The sequence below is a fragment of the Gopherus evgoodei genome, chromosome 15 (genome assembly GCF_007399415.2).
Source record: "Gopherus evgoodei ecotype Sinaloan lineage chromosome 15, rGopEvg1_v1.p, whole genome shotgun sequence".
NCBI classification, from domain to species: Eukaryota; Metazoa; Chordata; order Testudines; family Testudinidae; genus Gopherus; species Gopherus evgoodei.
The window spans coordinates 23,229,152-23,243,954 of record NC_044336.1 but is presented as its reverse complement, the minus strand read 5'-3'; the positions used below and the strand labels follow the sequence as shown (position 1 = coordinate 23,243,954).

Here is a 14,803-nt window from a genome sequence, read left to right as displayed (position 1 = left end):
ATTGTGGATTTGGGGGATATGTTTGGGGCCCCACTTCAGGAGAAAGCCAAGTGACCAAGAAGGAAGTTACTTCCTAATGGTTTCATGCTTTTGGGAGGGTCCAGCTGCTGTTTCAGAATCGATATGTTTAATCACAGCCCCCATCCCCGTGTGTAGGGTTGTGTGAATTTAGTACTCGGGAAAGCAAGGGGCGAATACAGCAGTCTAGAGCCAGGCACAGGGGGCATTGTCCTGCACACCCCAGTAAAACTCCCACCAGCTTTTGGGAGGAGATGGGGAATCATGTGTTCCATACTGTGCCCACCTTTCAATTCATCCCAGATTCAGTGCGCTCAGCTACCATGCCATGTGATGCCCCTGGCACTGCCACCCATCTAGTTTGGGCCCTGCCTCCTCCTATCTAGCTGGGACCACCCTCCAGTATAGCAATGTGGAAGGGGAGGGGCCACGACCCCTGACACCTGCTTGTGACCCTCAAATTGGGAATGGAGGAGATCCTAGAGGGCTCACTGTGCCAACCTCTTTACTGCGGTGACCCATTACCTCTTGCTGCAGGGCCTTCCTTTCCAAAGTAAGGTCACTGCCCCTGCTTCAGAAACAAACCTGTTTGTCTTGTCAGAGGCTGGCTCTCCCGCATCCCTGGCACACCCAACGCTCTCACTGAAGTCAGGGCAATGGGCATTCAGGGAGGGGAGGTTCCATCCCAAAATGTGAACTGAACACTCAGGACTACTTTCCAAGTGAATACTGCCAGGTGCTTAGGGAGGACGCTAGTGGTGTTACAACACAGACAGATTGGAGAAGAGCTTCGATTTTTTTTCTGAAGACCAACAATGTCAATTTCATTCATGGATTTATTGCCCTAGGTAACATTTTATTTACTCTCTTCCCCCCCCCTTTTCTCTTTCCCACCAGTTATTTGTTTCTCCTGTGAGTGGCATGGCTGCCTGCGTGCCTCTGAGGCCCTTGATCTGTTGCGCTGTAGAAGACTAGAGCATCTTAACTTCCATGAAAGCCGTCTACAACCATTCTGCTGAGCATCGTCCTTTCCTTTCTCCTCATCCAGCTGCGCTTTGTCTGTCAGAAATACCCATTCAGGATAATAAAGACCAGTGGGAGGCATAGGCGGCCATTGGAGGAGGCTTGCCCCGGCCCCTCCCCTTCTGCTCTCCCCTTCTGCCCTCCCCCTCCACTTTTGCCCTCTTCCCCCCGCAAGAACCCAAAGCACCCACCCCACGGCCCCCAGCCCCAGCCCCGGGCGGCAGGCCCGGAGTGCCAGGCAGCAGTGCTCTGTGCTCTGGGCAGCCGAGTGGCATGGCCAGCCCCAGTGTGCTGGGTGGCAGCGCCCCCAGTGCTGATGCTCTGGAGCCAGCCAGGCTATTCCCAGCCCTGGTGCTCCAGGTGACAGAGTGGCACGGCCACAGCGCCCCTAGCCCCGATGCTCCGAGCAGCGTGGCCCCACCACCTGTCACCCTGAATCCTTGCGGAAGGCAGGCCAGCAGCCAGCCCCAGGCAGCCTGGGCCCAGTAGGGCAGAGCACTGGGAACTGCAGAACAGGGCCTGGCCTGGGGCAGACCGTAGGCGGGGCAATGCTAGGCCGTTTGGGGAGGCAGAGCCTACTCCTGCCTATGATACCTGCTGCCCATGGTGAGGGGGCCTTTTATTTAATTTAGAAGATTTTTCTTTCTGATCTAATGGAGTCAACCCACTGATGTTTCCTAAATTAACCACAGCAGCCAGCCTCAGGCCTCAGCAAGTGGGACAGTTTAGCCAGCACTTGGTAAATCCCAAGGGTTCTGATTATGTCTCAGTGCTCCTCAGGAAGATAGTGAACTCCCATTATATATGAAATAGCTTCGTTGGAATAGAACTGTAGCTCTGCAAAGAAGATGCTTTCTAAGGTAATAGAAGTGCAGTGGGTTTCAGCCTTTCCTATGGGAATGGGTAGAAGCAGATGATTTTCTGCCCTCCATGGCTACAGCAATTGGATCTGAAATAAAGACGACACATGTAGAAATGTGAGGAATCTTTATGTGGCTTTAATAGGTGCTATTTAGCCAGCGGCATCAACTCAGAACAGGAAACGGATGCAAACCCAGGCTGATCTTTAGCCCCCGCATGTAGTATCCTATCAGCTCTCACAGTACTTACAATGAACCTGATGCCACATTGAAAAAAACGAGAGTTTTCCCATTGACATCACCGGGCCCAGAATCCGGCCCAATATGACAGACACAGTGGGTGCAGATTTCAACTAACAATTTAACTGTGTGCAGAATAACAGGCTTGTTGCAAATAATGAGCTCGCAGCCGAGGCTCAAGCAGAACTCCCATTGTCTTCAAGTATTCCAATACTAATCAGGTGATACCACTGGAGTTTTACTTTCCGAGCCTGATTCCTTGCATGCTGCGGCCACCCACAGGAGTTTTGCCTGTACACAGACAACAGGAGCGATGTCCCTGTTTTTAATAAGCTCTCTCCTTCCCTGTCTTTCACTAGCACGTGCTACTTATCAGTCCCTTCCATCTAAGCAAGGCAGTTCTGTCCTCCATCAAATGCAAAGTCCTCCAAATGCAGATTAAGACCATTGGATCCCGTGTGTGTAAAGATGTTATTGTACTCCGAGGGGTTGCATTTTCCCCTTGTGTAAGCCTTACTCTCATTCACATCAGGTCCTGCATGTGTCTAGTGGGGAATCACTCTCAATGGTGCAGAAATTGTTTTTGCTTTTCCTGTTAGCTTGTTTGTTTCAGCTGAAGTCACTTTCACTGCAGTAGGTCAGATCTATTCAGGATATTTCTAATGGATGTCTCTGAAAAAGACCTTCTCCTTCTTATGTCATGTAGGTTAGATCTATGTTAGCACCACACAGGATAGGTTTGTGTTAGCGTCACACAGGCTGGATTTGTGTTAGCATGGTGCATGCTGGATGCTCTGCTGCATATCCCGCTCTTGTCACTGAGGTGGGGAGTATATCCAGTGGTGAGCTGGAGCCAGTTCCCACCAGTTTGCTGGAACCGGTTGTTAAATTTAGAAGCCCTTTTAGAACCGGTTGTCCCACGAGAGACAACTGGTTTGAAAAGGCTTTTAAATTTAACAAAAGCCCCAGCAGCTCCCTGCCCTTCCCTCGGCCCCAGTTCACCTCACTCCGCCTCTGCCTCCTTTTCTGAACGCTCCCCCGGCTTCCCACGAATCAGCTGTTCGCGCAGGAAGCCTGGGAGGGCTGAGAAGGAAGCAGCAGCTTCCTGCAGGTGAGCTGGGGCAGGGGTGCAAGTAGGGCTCCAGGCGCCGCATGGCTCCAGCCTGGCCCCCGACCCCGACCTTGGCCAGCCGGCGGTGCGGCTCCGGCCTGGTCCTGACCTCGGCTGGCCAGGCGGCACAGCTCTGGCCTGGTCCCGACCTTGGCCAGCCAGGTGGCATGGCTCCAGCCCGGCCCCTGGGCCTGGTCAGCCGGGAGGCACAGCTTCTGGCCCGACCCCGGTCCCAGCCAGCTGAGCGCCCCGACTCCGGCCCCGGCCAAGCGCCCCAGCTCCGGTCCCAACCCCGGCCGTGCGGCACAGCCCGGCATCAACCTCCAGGCAGCGCGGTAAGGGGGCAGGGAGAAGGGAGGGGGTGTTGGGGGTGTGGATTAGTGTCAGGGTGGTCAGAGGACAGGGAACAGGGGGATTGAATGGGACAAGGGTCCTGGGGGCAGCAGTCAGGAAGGAGCAGGGGTTGGATGGGGCGATGGGGGGCAGGCAAGGGCAGGGGTTCCAGGGAGGGCCATCAGGAATGAGAGGAGGGGTTGGATGGGGCGGCAGGGGGCAGTCAGGGGACAGGGAAGGGGGATGGATGGGGCAGGGGTTCTGGGGGGGCTGTCAAGGAATGTGGGGGGTTGAATGGGGCAGGAGTCCCTGGGGGGTGGGGGGGGTATGACCTCATGGGGTGAGGAGGAGGGAACCGGTTGTTAATATTTTGGCAGCTCATGACTGAGTATATACTGTCAGAAACAGCTGGTTGTGCACATTTTCTCCCTCCATATGTGTAAAAGGGTGCTTGTGTGCAGCTGGAGAATGGTAGCTCTCTGATCATAGCAAGCAAACATGGCACTGGTGGTCTAAGGGGAGTATGCAGCAGTCAGGAGAAAGCAGAAGGAACGAATTTTTTTGGGGGTGGGTCAGAGGTGTCCAGCACCTGGCCCCTGGATTGGATCTGATGTGCTGGACATATTTCTGTGACCCACACGGCGTGTACAGATTGTGAATAATCTAAGCTTTTGTTTAAAAGAGAAGCATCTAATCCTCATGCCTGCAAATTTAACTTTCCAAATCGTATTACTACAGCCCATCAAAATTGCTGCCAAATCTTTAAATTAAGGGCCCAATCCTTTAGCCCTTTTCCAGGCAAAACTCCTGTGAAGTACAGTGGGAGTTTTGCCTCAGTACAGATGCAGCTGCCAAGGTCAAGGCTGAGGTTCACTGGCGAGACTGGGGGAGAGAGGGGGACTTGTGCTGGTCTTGTTGTCCATCCTGTACTAGCTCAGTGGACAAAGGACTTGGGGCTCTAGGGCTGCCAAGCCAGCACTTTTCGCAAGTGCTCTCCTCCCACAAAGCAATCCATGGCATTGATTCTCCCACAGCGTTAATTAGATGGGATAGTTCTGGGCTGCAGCTCCCAAGATCACGCATGGTAGATTAGCTGCATGACTTTAATGGGAGACTCAGGGCTAAAAAGCCTACGCAAGGTTTTAGAGGCTTGCCTGGAAGATCCCTGACTTTACCTGCCTTTCCTTCTCTCTCCTCTGGTTTATTCAAGACAAAATAACTGTGCTGCACTTCAAAGGAAGCTGCGTGAATAAACACCCAGCAGTTAATTTCTTGCCTTGAGTTGCTCGTTCAGTTGTGGATGACATATAACATAGTGTGAGCTATTCAAATCACAATTTAACCACCTTTCCACTGCAGATATTGTTTCTGAGGCTTTTTAATTGTTATGTTTGTATTTTGCAATGTGTTGGTTCCTGTCTCCTTTAACTAGTATTGAATGATCTAATCTGTGTCTGCTAAATGAATCTATTTTAGCTCCATTAGAATAACCCTGTAATTGAATATACATAGGCTGTGATGGCGTAGGGGGCACTACACAATACATACATCTAATGGAACCACATGTGGTCTGTAGATGCACTTAGCATTAGAATCATAGAATCATAAAAGATTAGTGTTGGAAGGGACCTCAGGAGGTCATCTAGTCCAACCCCTGCTCAAAACAGGACCAATCCCCAACTAAATCATCCCAGCCAGGGCTTTGTCAAGCTTGACCTTAAAAAGCTCTAAGGATGGAGATTCTACCACCTGCCCAGGTAACCCATTCCAGTGCTTCACCACCTCTTAGTGAAACAGTGTTTCCTAATATCCAACCTAGACCTCCCCCACTACAACTTAAGACCATTGCTCCTTGTTCTGTCATCTGCCCCCACTGAGAACAGTCGAGATCCATCCTCTTTGGAACCCCCCTTCAGGTAGTTGAAGGCTGCTATCAAATCCCCCCTCACTCTTCTTTTCTGCAGACTAAATAAGAATTGATAATACCCTGATTAGATGAGCTGCTTGGATGCTAGTCTGTATTTGTTTTCAATTGTAATGAGGGTTAAATGGGAGAAAGGTGCCCAACAGGGAATCCTGTAACTGCATTTTCTTCTTTTAAAGAATAGTTTTGAGTACCCACCCAACTTTAATGCTTTTGCTTCGTTGTTTTACAGAAAAAAACCATTGATGTTTATAGAAGAGAGGTAATTAGACCTTCACTTCTTTGCAAATATTAGGTGTTTGTCTATTATTATTGTTGGAATTTGTGCTGCATTAGTGCCCTAAGATAGGTGCTTCTCATACACACAGATCAACATTGTTCCTGCCTCCAAAAGCTTTCAGTCTAATGCATTTTCAGGAAGTGTTCCGGCATTGCACTGACATCATTGTGAGCAGTGGCGGGAAAGCTCTCAGCGTGTAAAAGCACTCCCACCATTGCAGAATGCTGATGGAGCTGTATCAGTGGTAGAACCGTGATAGGAAATATCCCCAAAGTTGCTAGCATAGAGACAGCCAAGTAGCAATGATAATCGCACACCTAAATCCTCTAGAGCATCTGTAGGTAATCAGACTCATTGTGCAGACAGAAGTGCCATTGTAGCTATTATTCCATTATTATAGTGCCTGGGGAACTCCAGCTAATTACTTGCACATATAGAACATTCTCGAGACATTTGAAAAACCCTAATGAAAATAACTGTGGCGATAAAATAATCCAGTGACTCTGGGACTCCGTGGACACCCTCTTGTTAGAGATGATGCAGAAACTGTTGTAATTGTCCTACTATCTTGCAGAAGGGATGAAGTAGATGATAACGAGCTTTCACCTAGATGACTGCAGTTCTGTTAACTACAAAACATATCTGTGCCTTTTAGATCATGTACTATCAGCAAGTCATCATGAAGTCCACAGTGAAGTCTTCTGTCTCCCTTGGAGGGTAAGTTCTGATTCCCTTATGCCCATTCTTAAATTCTCTTCCGTTAATGAGATGATTAACCTATTTACTCTAACAGCTGGTGACTCACTAGGCCTGTTAATTGCATGGCCTCACATAGTGTTCTTTAGACACGGTGTCTCAAGGCTGTGTAATAACTGGATTGGAAACTGGTGGTAAAACCACGGTCATTCATAAAGCAGAGAACGCTCTGAGTCCCAATCCTGGCATGAAGGCTCAGTTCTGCAATGGGAGCTTAGCCATAAACTGAAATGGGAACAGGGTCAGGTCTTTCGTTAAGATTCCAGTTATAACCAATGGGAACTTTGACTAAGCAGGGACTGAGAATAGGTACCCTATCATATTCATCGCTACCACCACCATCGTTTTGACAGGAAGTCAGTATCATGACTAGTGAGGCTGAAGGGCCGTGAAGGTAACTCAGGTTCTGGGTTAAAAGGAAAGGATTATTTGGGAAAACAGAGTGGAACAAAGTCCCATCAATAAAGAAAACTCTCTGGTTTCTGCAGTGGAAAGCACCAGAATTACCAGTATGTTAGACAGATAATGTGTCTGGTGGTGAAATCCAGCTGTACAGTATCAGAGTGCAACAGCGACTTTTCACCATCAGCTGGGTGTCAGCGTTCTAGTTCCCGATGTGGGTGTTCCGCAGAATGCGGTGAATGAAGTCACTTGGGGGCGCGTCTGCACTGCCCAAGCCTCCCAGCCCAGGCCCACAGACTGGGGGTTGCGGGGCTCCTACTGCCGCTCTCTAAATAGTTGTGTGGACAGCGCTTAGAGGCTGAGGCTGGAGCTCGGGCTTTGAAGCCTAAGGAGGGGAATGGGCTTTGCAGCTTGAGCCATGAGGTCTACACAGCTTTTTTCAGCGTGGTAGCATGAGCCCCCAGAGCCCAAGTCTTTTGGCTCGGCGCCGTGGACAGAGTAAACAGATCCTGGTTGTCCCACGCTGTTAAAATTGGGGGCTGAAAGCTGCTTCTCACGGTAGGCCGAGTGATGGACTGTCCTCAATCCCCATTGGGGTCTTTCCCAAACGGATCCCTGATCATGCCAATTACCTGCCATGCTCTCAGAACAGAGAGGCTCTTGGGATGGGAGACCAGCGAATTACAAAGCACGTTTACCAAGCACTGCTGCTACGTGACCCGAGTGCTGGAAGTTTAGATGGCATAAGATCGCCAATGATAGACTCTGACTGACCAGCCAGCCAGACCGTCATAAGGACTAGCTAGATTTGATGTGGGTAATGCTTGATTGACAAAGAGGTCACATCCCTTTGGCATTTGCTATGGAGATGATGATGCCCAACCTCAGACATAGGTCACTTATTTTCTTGCAGAGGTTTGCATGTGCTGGACAGTTATGTTGGAGTCCAGTCCAGGCACATCAAGCCCCGCCAGCTGTTTTGCATATAATGCCTCCCTCTCTTGAGATTTTACTGCAAGTCTTGTGAAATTTGGTGTTTTGTCTTAAAGCTCCAGCTCTTGGAATCATGTGATGACATCAGACTATCTCTGTTTTCATTTAACACCCCCCCCCAAGTTTCTGTCCCTCACTATGGAGGAAACCTGAGAATGTGACCTCTAGAGGCTCAAAATCCTTTTCCCCCAAAATGTATTACAGGATATTTAAATATTCATGAGTTTAAACCAATCTCATGATGTGCGGTAGGGGCTCGTCACTCAGTAATTTTGAGTGCTTGGGATTGGCAATGCTGGGACAGGGGCAGTTACGGGCCTGGGAGATTCATCCATTTTAAGGAGAGACGTGGCCATTTTTGATCATCTAGTCTGACCCACTGCCTAACACAGACCAGAGAATCAAACAACCGAAAGTGCAAGGGGACGGTGATGTGTCATAGTGGGATGGTATTTGGAATTGCACACAGACAAGTCCTGCCTTCTCCTGGAGGTGTGGAGAGCACTCAGGCTGTGGGACTGGTGCATCCCTGAGGATATGGGAGGCTATGCACCTCTTACCCAGCAGTGCGTGGCTATGGAGGAAGACAGGGAAGGAAAGCATGGTCTCAGAGCCCAAGCCCCATGACCTTCACACGTGGAAGCCACCGTTCCTATCACTGGGCTGAAGCAATCTCCATGCATTGGCTATGCGGCTGCTCCATGCCCTCTGGAGAGGATTCCTCCCCTCCCCTTCCCACCCTGCAATCCACCTGGTACTGAGCCATGTTACCTGGGAGTGGATTCCCCCAGGTGGGTGTGAAATGGTCACATTCTTGAGGAAGGCCTGGGAGGGCCAGTGGTTATAACAGGGGAAAGGAGTCAGGAGTTCTTGTTGTGCGCTTGCCTCTGCTTCTGTCTCCCCTCTGTGGCCTTGGGCAGGTCACATGCATCATTCTGTGCCTCAGTTTCCCAGTCTGTGAACTTGCCTACCTCCATGAGGTGCTGTGATGCTTAATTAGCTAACATTTGCTGATGAAACTCTTCACGCAAGAGTGACTAGCCCTATCTCTATACTGGGTCAAAACCAGTCCCTAGAGCCAAGCTTCCTTCAGCTTTGAGGAAATGTGGACCTTGAGCCAATCTCAGAGATTGAGCCTGACTCTAATCCTTATTGGTTAGGGCAGGATCAGTCTCCAGACAGTATGCACGCATTACAGTGCATTATTGATTCTGGAGGAGCTGGAAATGCACTGTCTCCTGAGCTGATGGGTTCAGATTTGCAGCTCGATTAGAATATATGGCTTGGACTGAAAGATGCGAGCGCAGAATGCCTTGGCATTTCCACTGAGAAGATAGTATCAAGTGTGCTGGTGTCAAACCCACAATATGCTTTGTGCAACAGCCTTGTATAGTTATAGGATCTGTGCCAAGGTATCTGTTAGCATCACTGCTGTGGGCAGCACGCACCTGGCTTTGAACACGTGAGAGCAGCGTAGCCTGGGATGAATTTTAAACATAGAAACCTGATGAATTTTTCAAAAGTGAAGAAGGGGAAAAAAAAACATTCACAGTGTGTTAATGAAATTGGTTGTAATTACAAGTCTAGCTGGCCCCTGAACTGGAGGTGGGACATTAAATATTTCTCTGCTTTGTTCCTACTAGAACAGAAGAGACTTTGGCTTCATACATAAAGCAGCTCAAAGTGCTTTGCAGAGTAATGAGCTATACAGTGGAGAGGAACACGATAGCCAGCTGGGGCATGCTCAGCCATGTCCCATCTACCCAGGGTTCACTGCGTAGGACAGAACAGCCCCTGGGAGGGAACCCATTGAAGCAAAATTAAAAAGATACCATTTTTGTAAGGCAACTGCTCAAGGTCCTTCTTGAAGTTGTCCTCGAAGTCCATCAGTCAGGTTGTCTGGATCCCAGTTCAGGTTCCTGTAACATCCGTTTTCCTTTCTGTCTGCTCCCTTCCTCTCATATCAAAGCGGCAACCATACTGTGAGGGAATCTGAGCTCCTGATTCCTGGGTTCTGTTCCTCGCTCTGCTTCTGAAGTCACTGTGTGACCTCGGGTGCGTCTTAAGTTCAGCTCCCAAACACTGGGACCCCCCCAAGATTGCTGGCCACTTTTGAAAGACAACATACAGGCCTGCCTTTGGTGCATGTTTTTGTGGTGTGTTGTGGCTGGATGGGAAGAGATTCATTGTTCTTATTAATTATTATTCGCATTGTATTAGTACCCAGAAGTCCCATTCAGGATCCAGGCCCCATTATACATGCATTTAGGAAGAGGTCCAAGCCCTGTGTAATAATTTATAAATATGTTGGTTGAAGTGCTGCCTGCAGCTGATCATCTTGGTTTCATCTGAATTATTTTCAGGCTTGTGAAGTACAGTGAACAGTTCCTCTCCAATGATCCTATCATGTCTGGATGCCTCCCCAGCAATCCCTGGATAACTGATGACTCTGAGTTCTGGGAGCTCAATGCAAAGCTGTATGTATTTACTCTCCCACCAGCTTGTGGCTTACAAAGCCTTTACGTTGCGGGATATTGAAAAAAAAAGAAGCATTGACCTACTCATGATATCCACTCTCCTGTGATAAGTGGGGATGCTTTCCTATTCTTCGCATGTGAGGTAGCTTGACAGTGGAAAGGTCAGTGGTCCCTGGGCAGTGTTGATGTCTGTACTTGCAATATCATCTGCCTTCTCTTTAAGTGTAGTCTTCCTTAATGGCATGGATGTTCATAAATTCATACCATGCCTCTGGGCCTAATTCCGCTCTTGGATGCGTGTAAGGGGCTCCCATTCACCCAAGAGCAGAATGTGGCCAATTATGAGCAAGGGAGCAGCCTTAGCTAAGTTATAGGTGTGGACTCCAGTCCTGAGATCCTGGGCAGGCAAAACTTCGCCAGGAGATTTCCCTGCCTAAGGACTGAAGCATCAGCCCCATACAGTCCGTCCCCTGACGGATCTATTCCATTGCAAGTGCACACATGAACTGGTCAGTTAGACTGAGTACACCGCTGGGTTGTGTTGCTGGCGGGCTGCAATGATATTTTGTGTTGGATTCTAACCTCATGCCAATGTAAATCAGCAGTAGCAAGCCAATGGTGTGGAACCAGTACAGAACTGGTGTAAATTAGAGCAGAATTGTACCCTCTGACTGTCATTCCTGACCCCACTGTGCAGAAGGTTGTTTAATTGCCACTTACCTAGTGGGCTGACCTCAGGAGTTCATTACAGCAGACCAGAAAGCAGACAGCGCTGGGAAATCGCTTGGCACTGCAGCGAAGGGCGTTCTGTTTTTAATTAATATGCCCAATCCTGCAGTGAACTGACTCTAGAGGGAAATGGTGGTGTTTGTGCTCAAACCTTTGCAGAGTGGAAATCCCTACCAGGATGCGCGTGGAGCGATGGGCCTTTAATTTTAACGAGCTGATGAGGGACCCGAAAGGCCGGCAGAACTTCCAGCTGTTCCTGAAGAAAGAATTCAGTGGTGGGTCTGTGTTCCTGTCCCTCTCCCATCACCCTCTCAGCATCGCTACATCATATTTACCACACACCGTGGCAGCTGACGGGGTATTTTTAAAAAGCCATTACCTTATAATAGGGGCAGCGATCTGAGACAAAAATGAGAAGTCTTAAGAAGTGACGTTGAAGGCTGGGGAGACAGGCTGTGGAGTCAGTGCATGCAATACCATCTAGTGGCAGAGGACATAAAATGCAGCGGCAAAGAACTCACTCTGCAAAGTGAGCTGGTTTGTTGACAGAGCACCAAGAAATCAACTGATGCTAATAAGAAATTGCACATGTCAATTTTATATGAACTTAGGGTGAAATTCATCCGTGTGCAGAGAGCCATCAAAAAGCCTACACCAAACAGAAGGCCTCAGGGTGACTGTCATAATAGGAGAGTTTCAGGTGCATGGCCAGCAAATATTGAATCAAGTGAATTCAATTGAGGGTTTTTATTTCACTCAGCCATCATTTTCTTTGTCCCTCTCCCATCCTTGTCACTGATCCCTCATTATTCAGGAGAGAACCTGGGATTCTGGGAAGCCTGTGAGGACCTGAAGTATGGAGACCAATCCAAGGTCAAAGAAAAAGCCGAAGAAATTTACAAGTAAGTGTTAGGATGCCTTGGTTTTCAGTCCATCTTCCTGATGTGATGCCATCCCCATCCTTGTCTTGTGTTGCTCTCCTCTAGGAAAAGTGTATTGCTGAGTATCTGCCAGGATTTCCTTTGGGAGCTGGCATGAAGCTCGCATGTGGGATAGTCCTGCTGTAGGAAGGAAGCCCCTTTCGATAAAGAAAACAAACATTGTTTTATTATAAAGCAACTTTCCCCCTCCTCTATGCACCCAATAATTCATACAAAGGAGAGGGTTAGTCCTGCTGGGAGACAAAAACGCTGGGTTCTGCCTCAATCTTATTCTGTGATGCTCAGCTTCCTCTATCCAGTCGGGAGAATGGGGAGGGTATTATGTCTGTACTTCTCATTAGTGTCATAAGGCTTCATTCATTAATATTTGTGAAAGCGCTTGGAGCTTTCCAGATGAGAGGCTAACCCAAAGGCCACTGAAGTCTATGGAAAGACCCACACTGGGTTTTGGAGCAGGTCCTGAGTGCAAAATATTGTTAATACTGTAAATTGTGGCATCAAAGCATGTGATTGTAGGTGGTGCCTGAGGCGTTCATTCTGGCAAAAGGGACGTTTACTCCCCTAGGGTATGACAGAGAACCAGTGGTGAATTCTGGCTGGCAGTTGGACGCACTGTTCGTTCCATCCATGGAAGCAGAACAGTCTCTGTTAGTTCTCACCTCATGAAACTGACTGTTTCTGGTTTCAGACTCTTCCTGGCTCCAGGGGCAAGGCGCTGGATTAACATCGATGGCACAACGATGGGCATCACAGTCAGAGGTCTCAAGCACCCTCATCGCTACGTTTTAGATGCTGCTCAGACTCATATTTATATGCTCATGAAAAAGGTTTGTCATTTGTTTACAAATCCGGAAGGCATTCCAGCTTGTCTGTGCCTTTCCATGTCTCTAGTTAGTGGACAGAACTCAGGGCTATGAGCTAGGGAGTCCCAAATTCAAATCTTAACTCTGCCACTCACTCACACTAAGCCTTGGACAAATCACTTAGCTCCTCTGTGGCTTCTTTTTCCTATCTGACAAGTGGGGATGACAATACTGTCCTAGATTATAAGGCTAGGAGTGACCATTATGATCATCTAGTCTGGTCTCCGGTATAACACAGGCCACAGAACTTCCCTGAATTAATTAGAGTTATGAGTCTATATTAATCCGTTTGAACAGCACTTTACGGTGCTATCAGAGTGTTAATTGTCGTTATTGTTTTGTGGAGTTACAGATGCCCACCCTATTGCATCCCAGATCAGGTCAACATGTGAGAGGAAGCCCCTTTTAGCATAGCGTGTTCCAGCGATAATTGTGGAAAGGTTCAGAATACTGGGATACAAATGGGTGAGGTGCCATTTGTGCCAAGAACATATGCTGTGGTGCTGCCCCTGAAAAATACCTTTTTTGTCCTGTGTTTTCATGCACTTTCCCTTGCTCTGTAGGCAGGCACCCTATTGTAGATCTGATGTTTGGAGCCATGACTCACAGATAGATCAAGTCAGTGCAGTCCATTAAACTTCGGTAACAAGAAATACTGCCCCAGCTGAGACCTCCCCTCACTTATGGGCTAGACGGGACACTTAGAAAAGAGGGGCACTGGGGGCCAGATCTGCATCGGGGGAAAACTGGCATTGATGTCAATGGAGCTGTGCTGTTTTGCACCAGCTGAGGACATGGCCTAGCATAAGATTGTGAAGTCACTGCCATGATAGTGAGGGGACCTCTACACTGCAGTAAAAGACCCCTGGCTGGCCCAGGTCAGCTGACTCAGGCTGGAGGGCTCCAAACGGCAATGTAGACGGTCAGGCTTAGGTTGGAGCCTGGGCTTTGAAACCCCACGAGAGGGGTAGGACTCAGAGCCCAGGCTCCAGGCCAAGCCCGAACATCTGTTTTTAGCCCCGCAGCCCAAGCCCTGGGAGCCTGTGTCAGTGGACCCGGGCTCTGTGACTCGGGGCCGTGGGTTTTTTATTGCAGTGTAGACATAGCCTAAAAGACCTTAGTCTTGAGCTAGGCTCATCAATCCCCTTTTCATTCTGAATTCTCCATCGGGGACTTTCCTGTGGATTGAGAAGCTGCTGGTTTTAATGAATAAGATCTGCTGGGCAGGATTTCTAATTTCTCAGCCTCACTGGCTCCTGAACAGCTGTACTCAGAGATGATTTTAATTAGGCTGTTTGCAGTCCATAACTACCGGTTTCCCTTTTTCCCCCAGTAGGACTCTTACGGTCGCTATTTAAAGTCTCCAATATACAAGGAGATGTTGGCCAAGGCCATTGTGCCCCAAGAGACAGTGAAAAAAAGGCAAGTAAATTGGGGTATAATTGTGAACAATGTACTTTTTTTATTGTACCGGGGATACAAAGAGCCTGAGTTTCAGCAAAATGACTGTGATTTAGACATTTGTCTAATTAAAGTGGATTTAAGTCTTGCTGATTACCCTGTTTGTGTGTGAACCCCGTGGAAATGGCTTGTGTGCAGTCAGAGCCTATCTGGCAAGTGCTAAATCCTTTTTTTGTCTATTGCGTCTGCATGGAAAGGCTGTGACTGCTGAGCTAGTAATTACCTGCCCCCAGAGAGGTGCTGTACATCAGGCCTGAGAGAACCTGTGCGGGATAAAGGGATCCCATCCAAAGCCCTCTGGGTTTTAAGGTGAGATGGGGTAACTATGTTCTGCTCCATGGCATTTGGCATTTGTGTGTTGTTAGCGCTCATGGCCCTGCACCCGGGTAGCT

The 14,803-nt window shown here is 48.7% G+C and overlaps 1 protein-coding gene across 3 annotated transcripts in view; it reads left to right on the top strand.

Annotated features, from left to right (window-relative positions):
* Nucleotides 1-14,803, top strand: part of RGS9 (regulator of G protein signaling 9) — a 61,868-nt gene that overhangs the window by 31,413 nt on the left and 15,652 nt on the right. For 2 of the 3 annotated variants that reach the window (XM_030534575.1, XM_030534576.1), the window contains exons 10-16: nucleotides 5,742-5,771; nucleotides 6,445-6,506; nucleotides 10,304-10,417; nucleotides 11,306-11,421; nucleotides 11,961-12,048; nucleotides 12,776-12,914; nucleotides 14,287-14,372. In XM_030534575.1, coding sequence (XP_030390435.1) covers nucleotides 5,742-5,771; nucleotides 6,445-6,506; nucleotides 10,304-10,417; nucleotides 11,306-11,421; nucleotides 11,961-12,048; nucleotides 12,776-12,914; nucleotides 14,287-14,372 — 635 coding nt within the window. Of the gene's footprint in view, nucleotides 1-5,741; nucleotides 5,772-6,444; nucleotides 6,507-10,303; nucleotides 10,418-11,305; nucleotides 11,422-11,960; nucleotides 12,049-12,775; nucleotides 12,915-14,283; nucleotides 14,373-14,803 lie in introns of those variants that run through there. The other variant, XM_030534577.1, reaches the window with a different exon arrangement.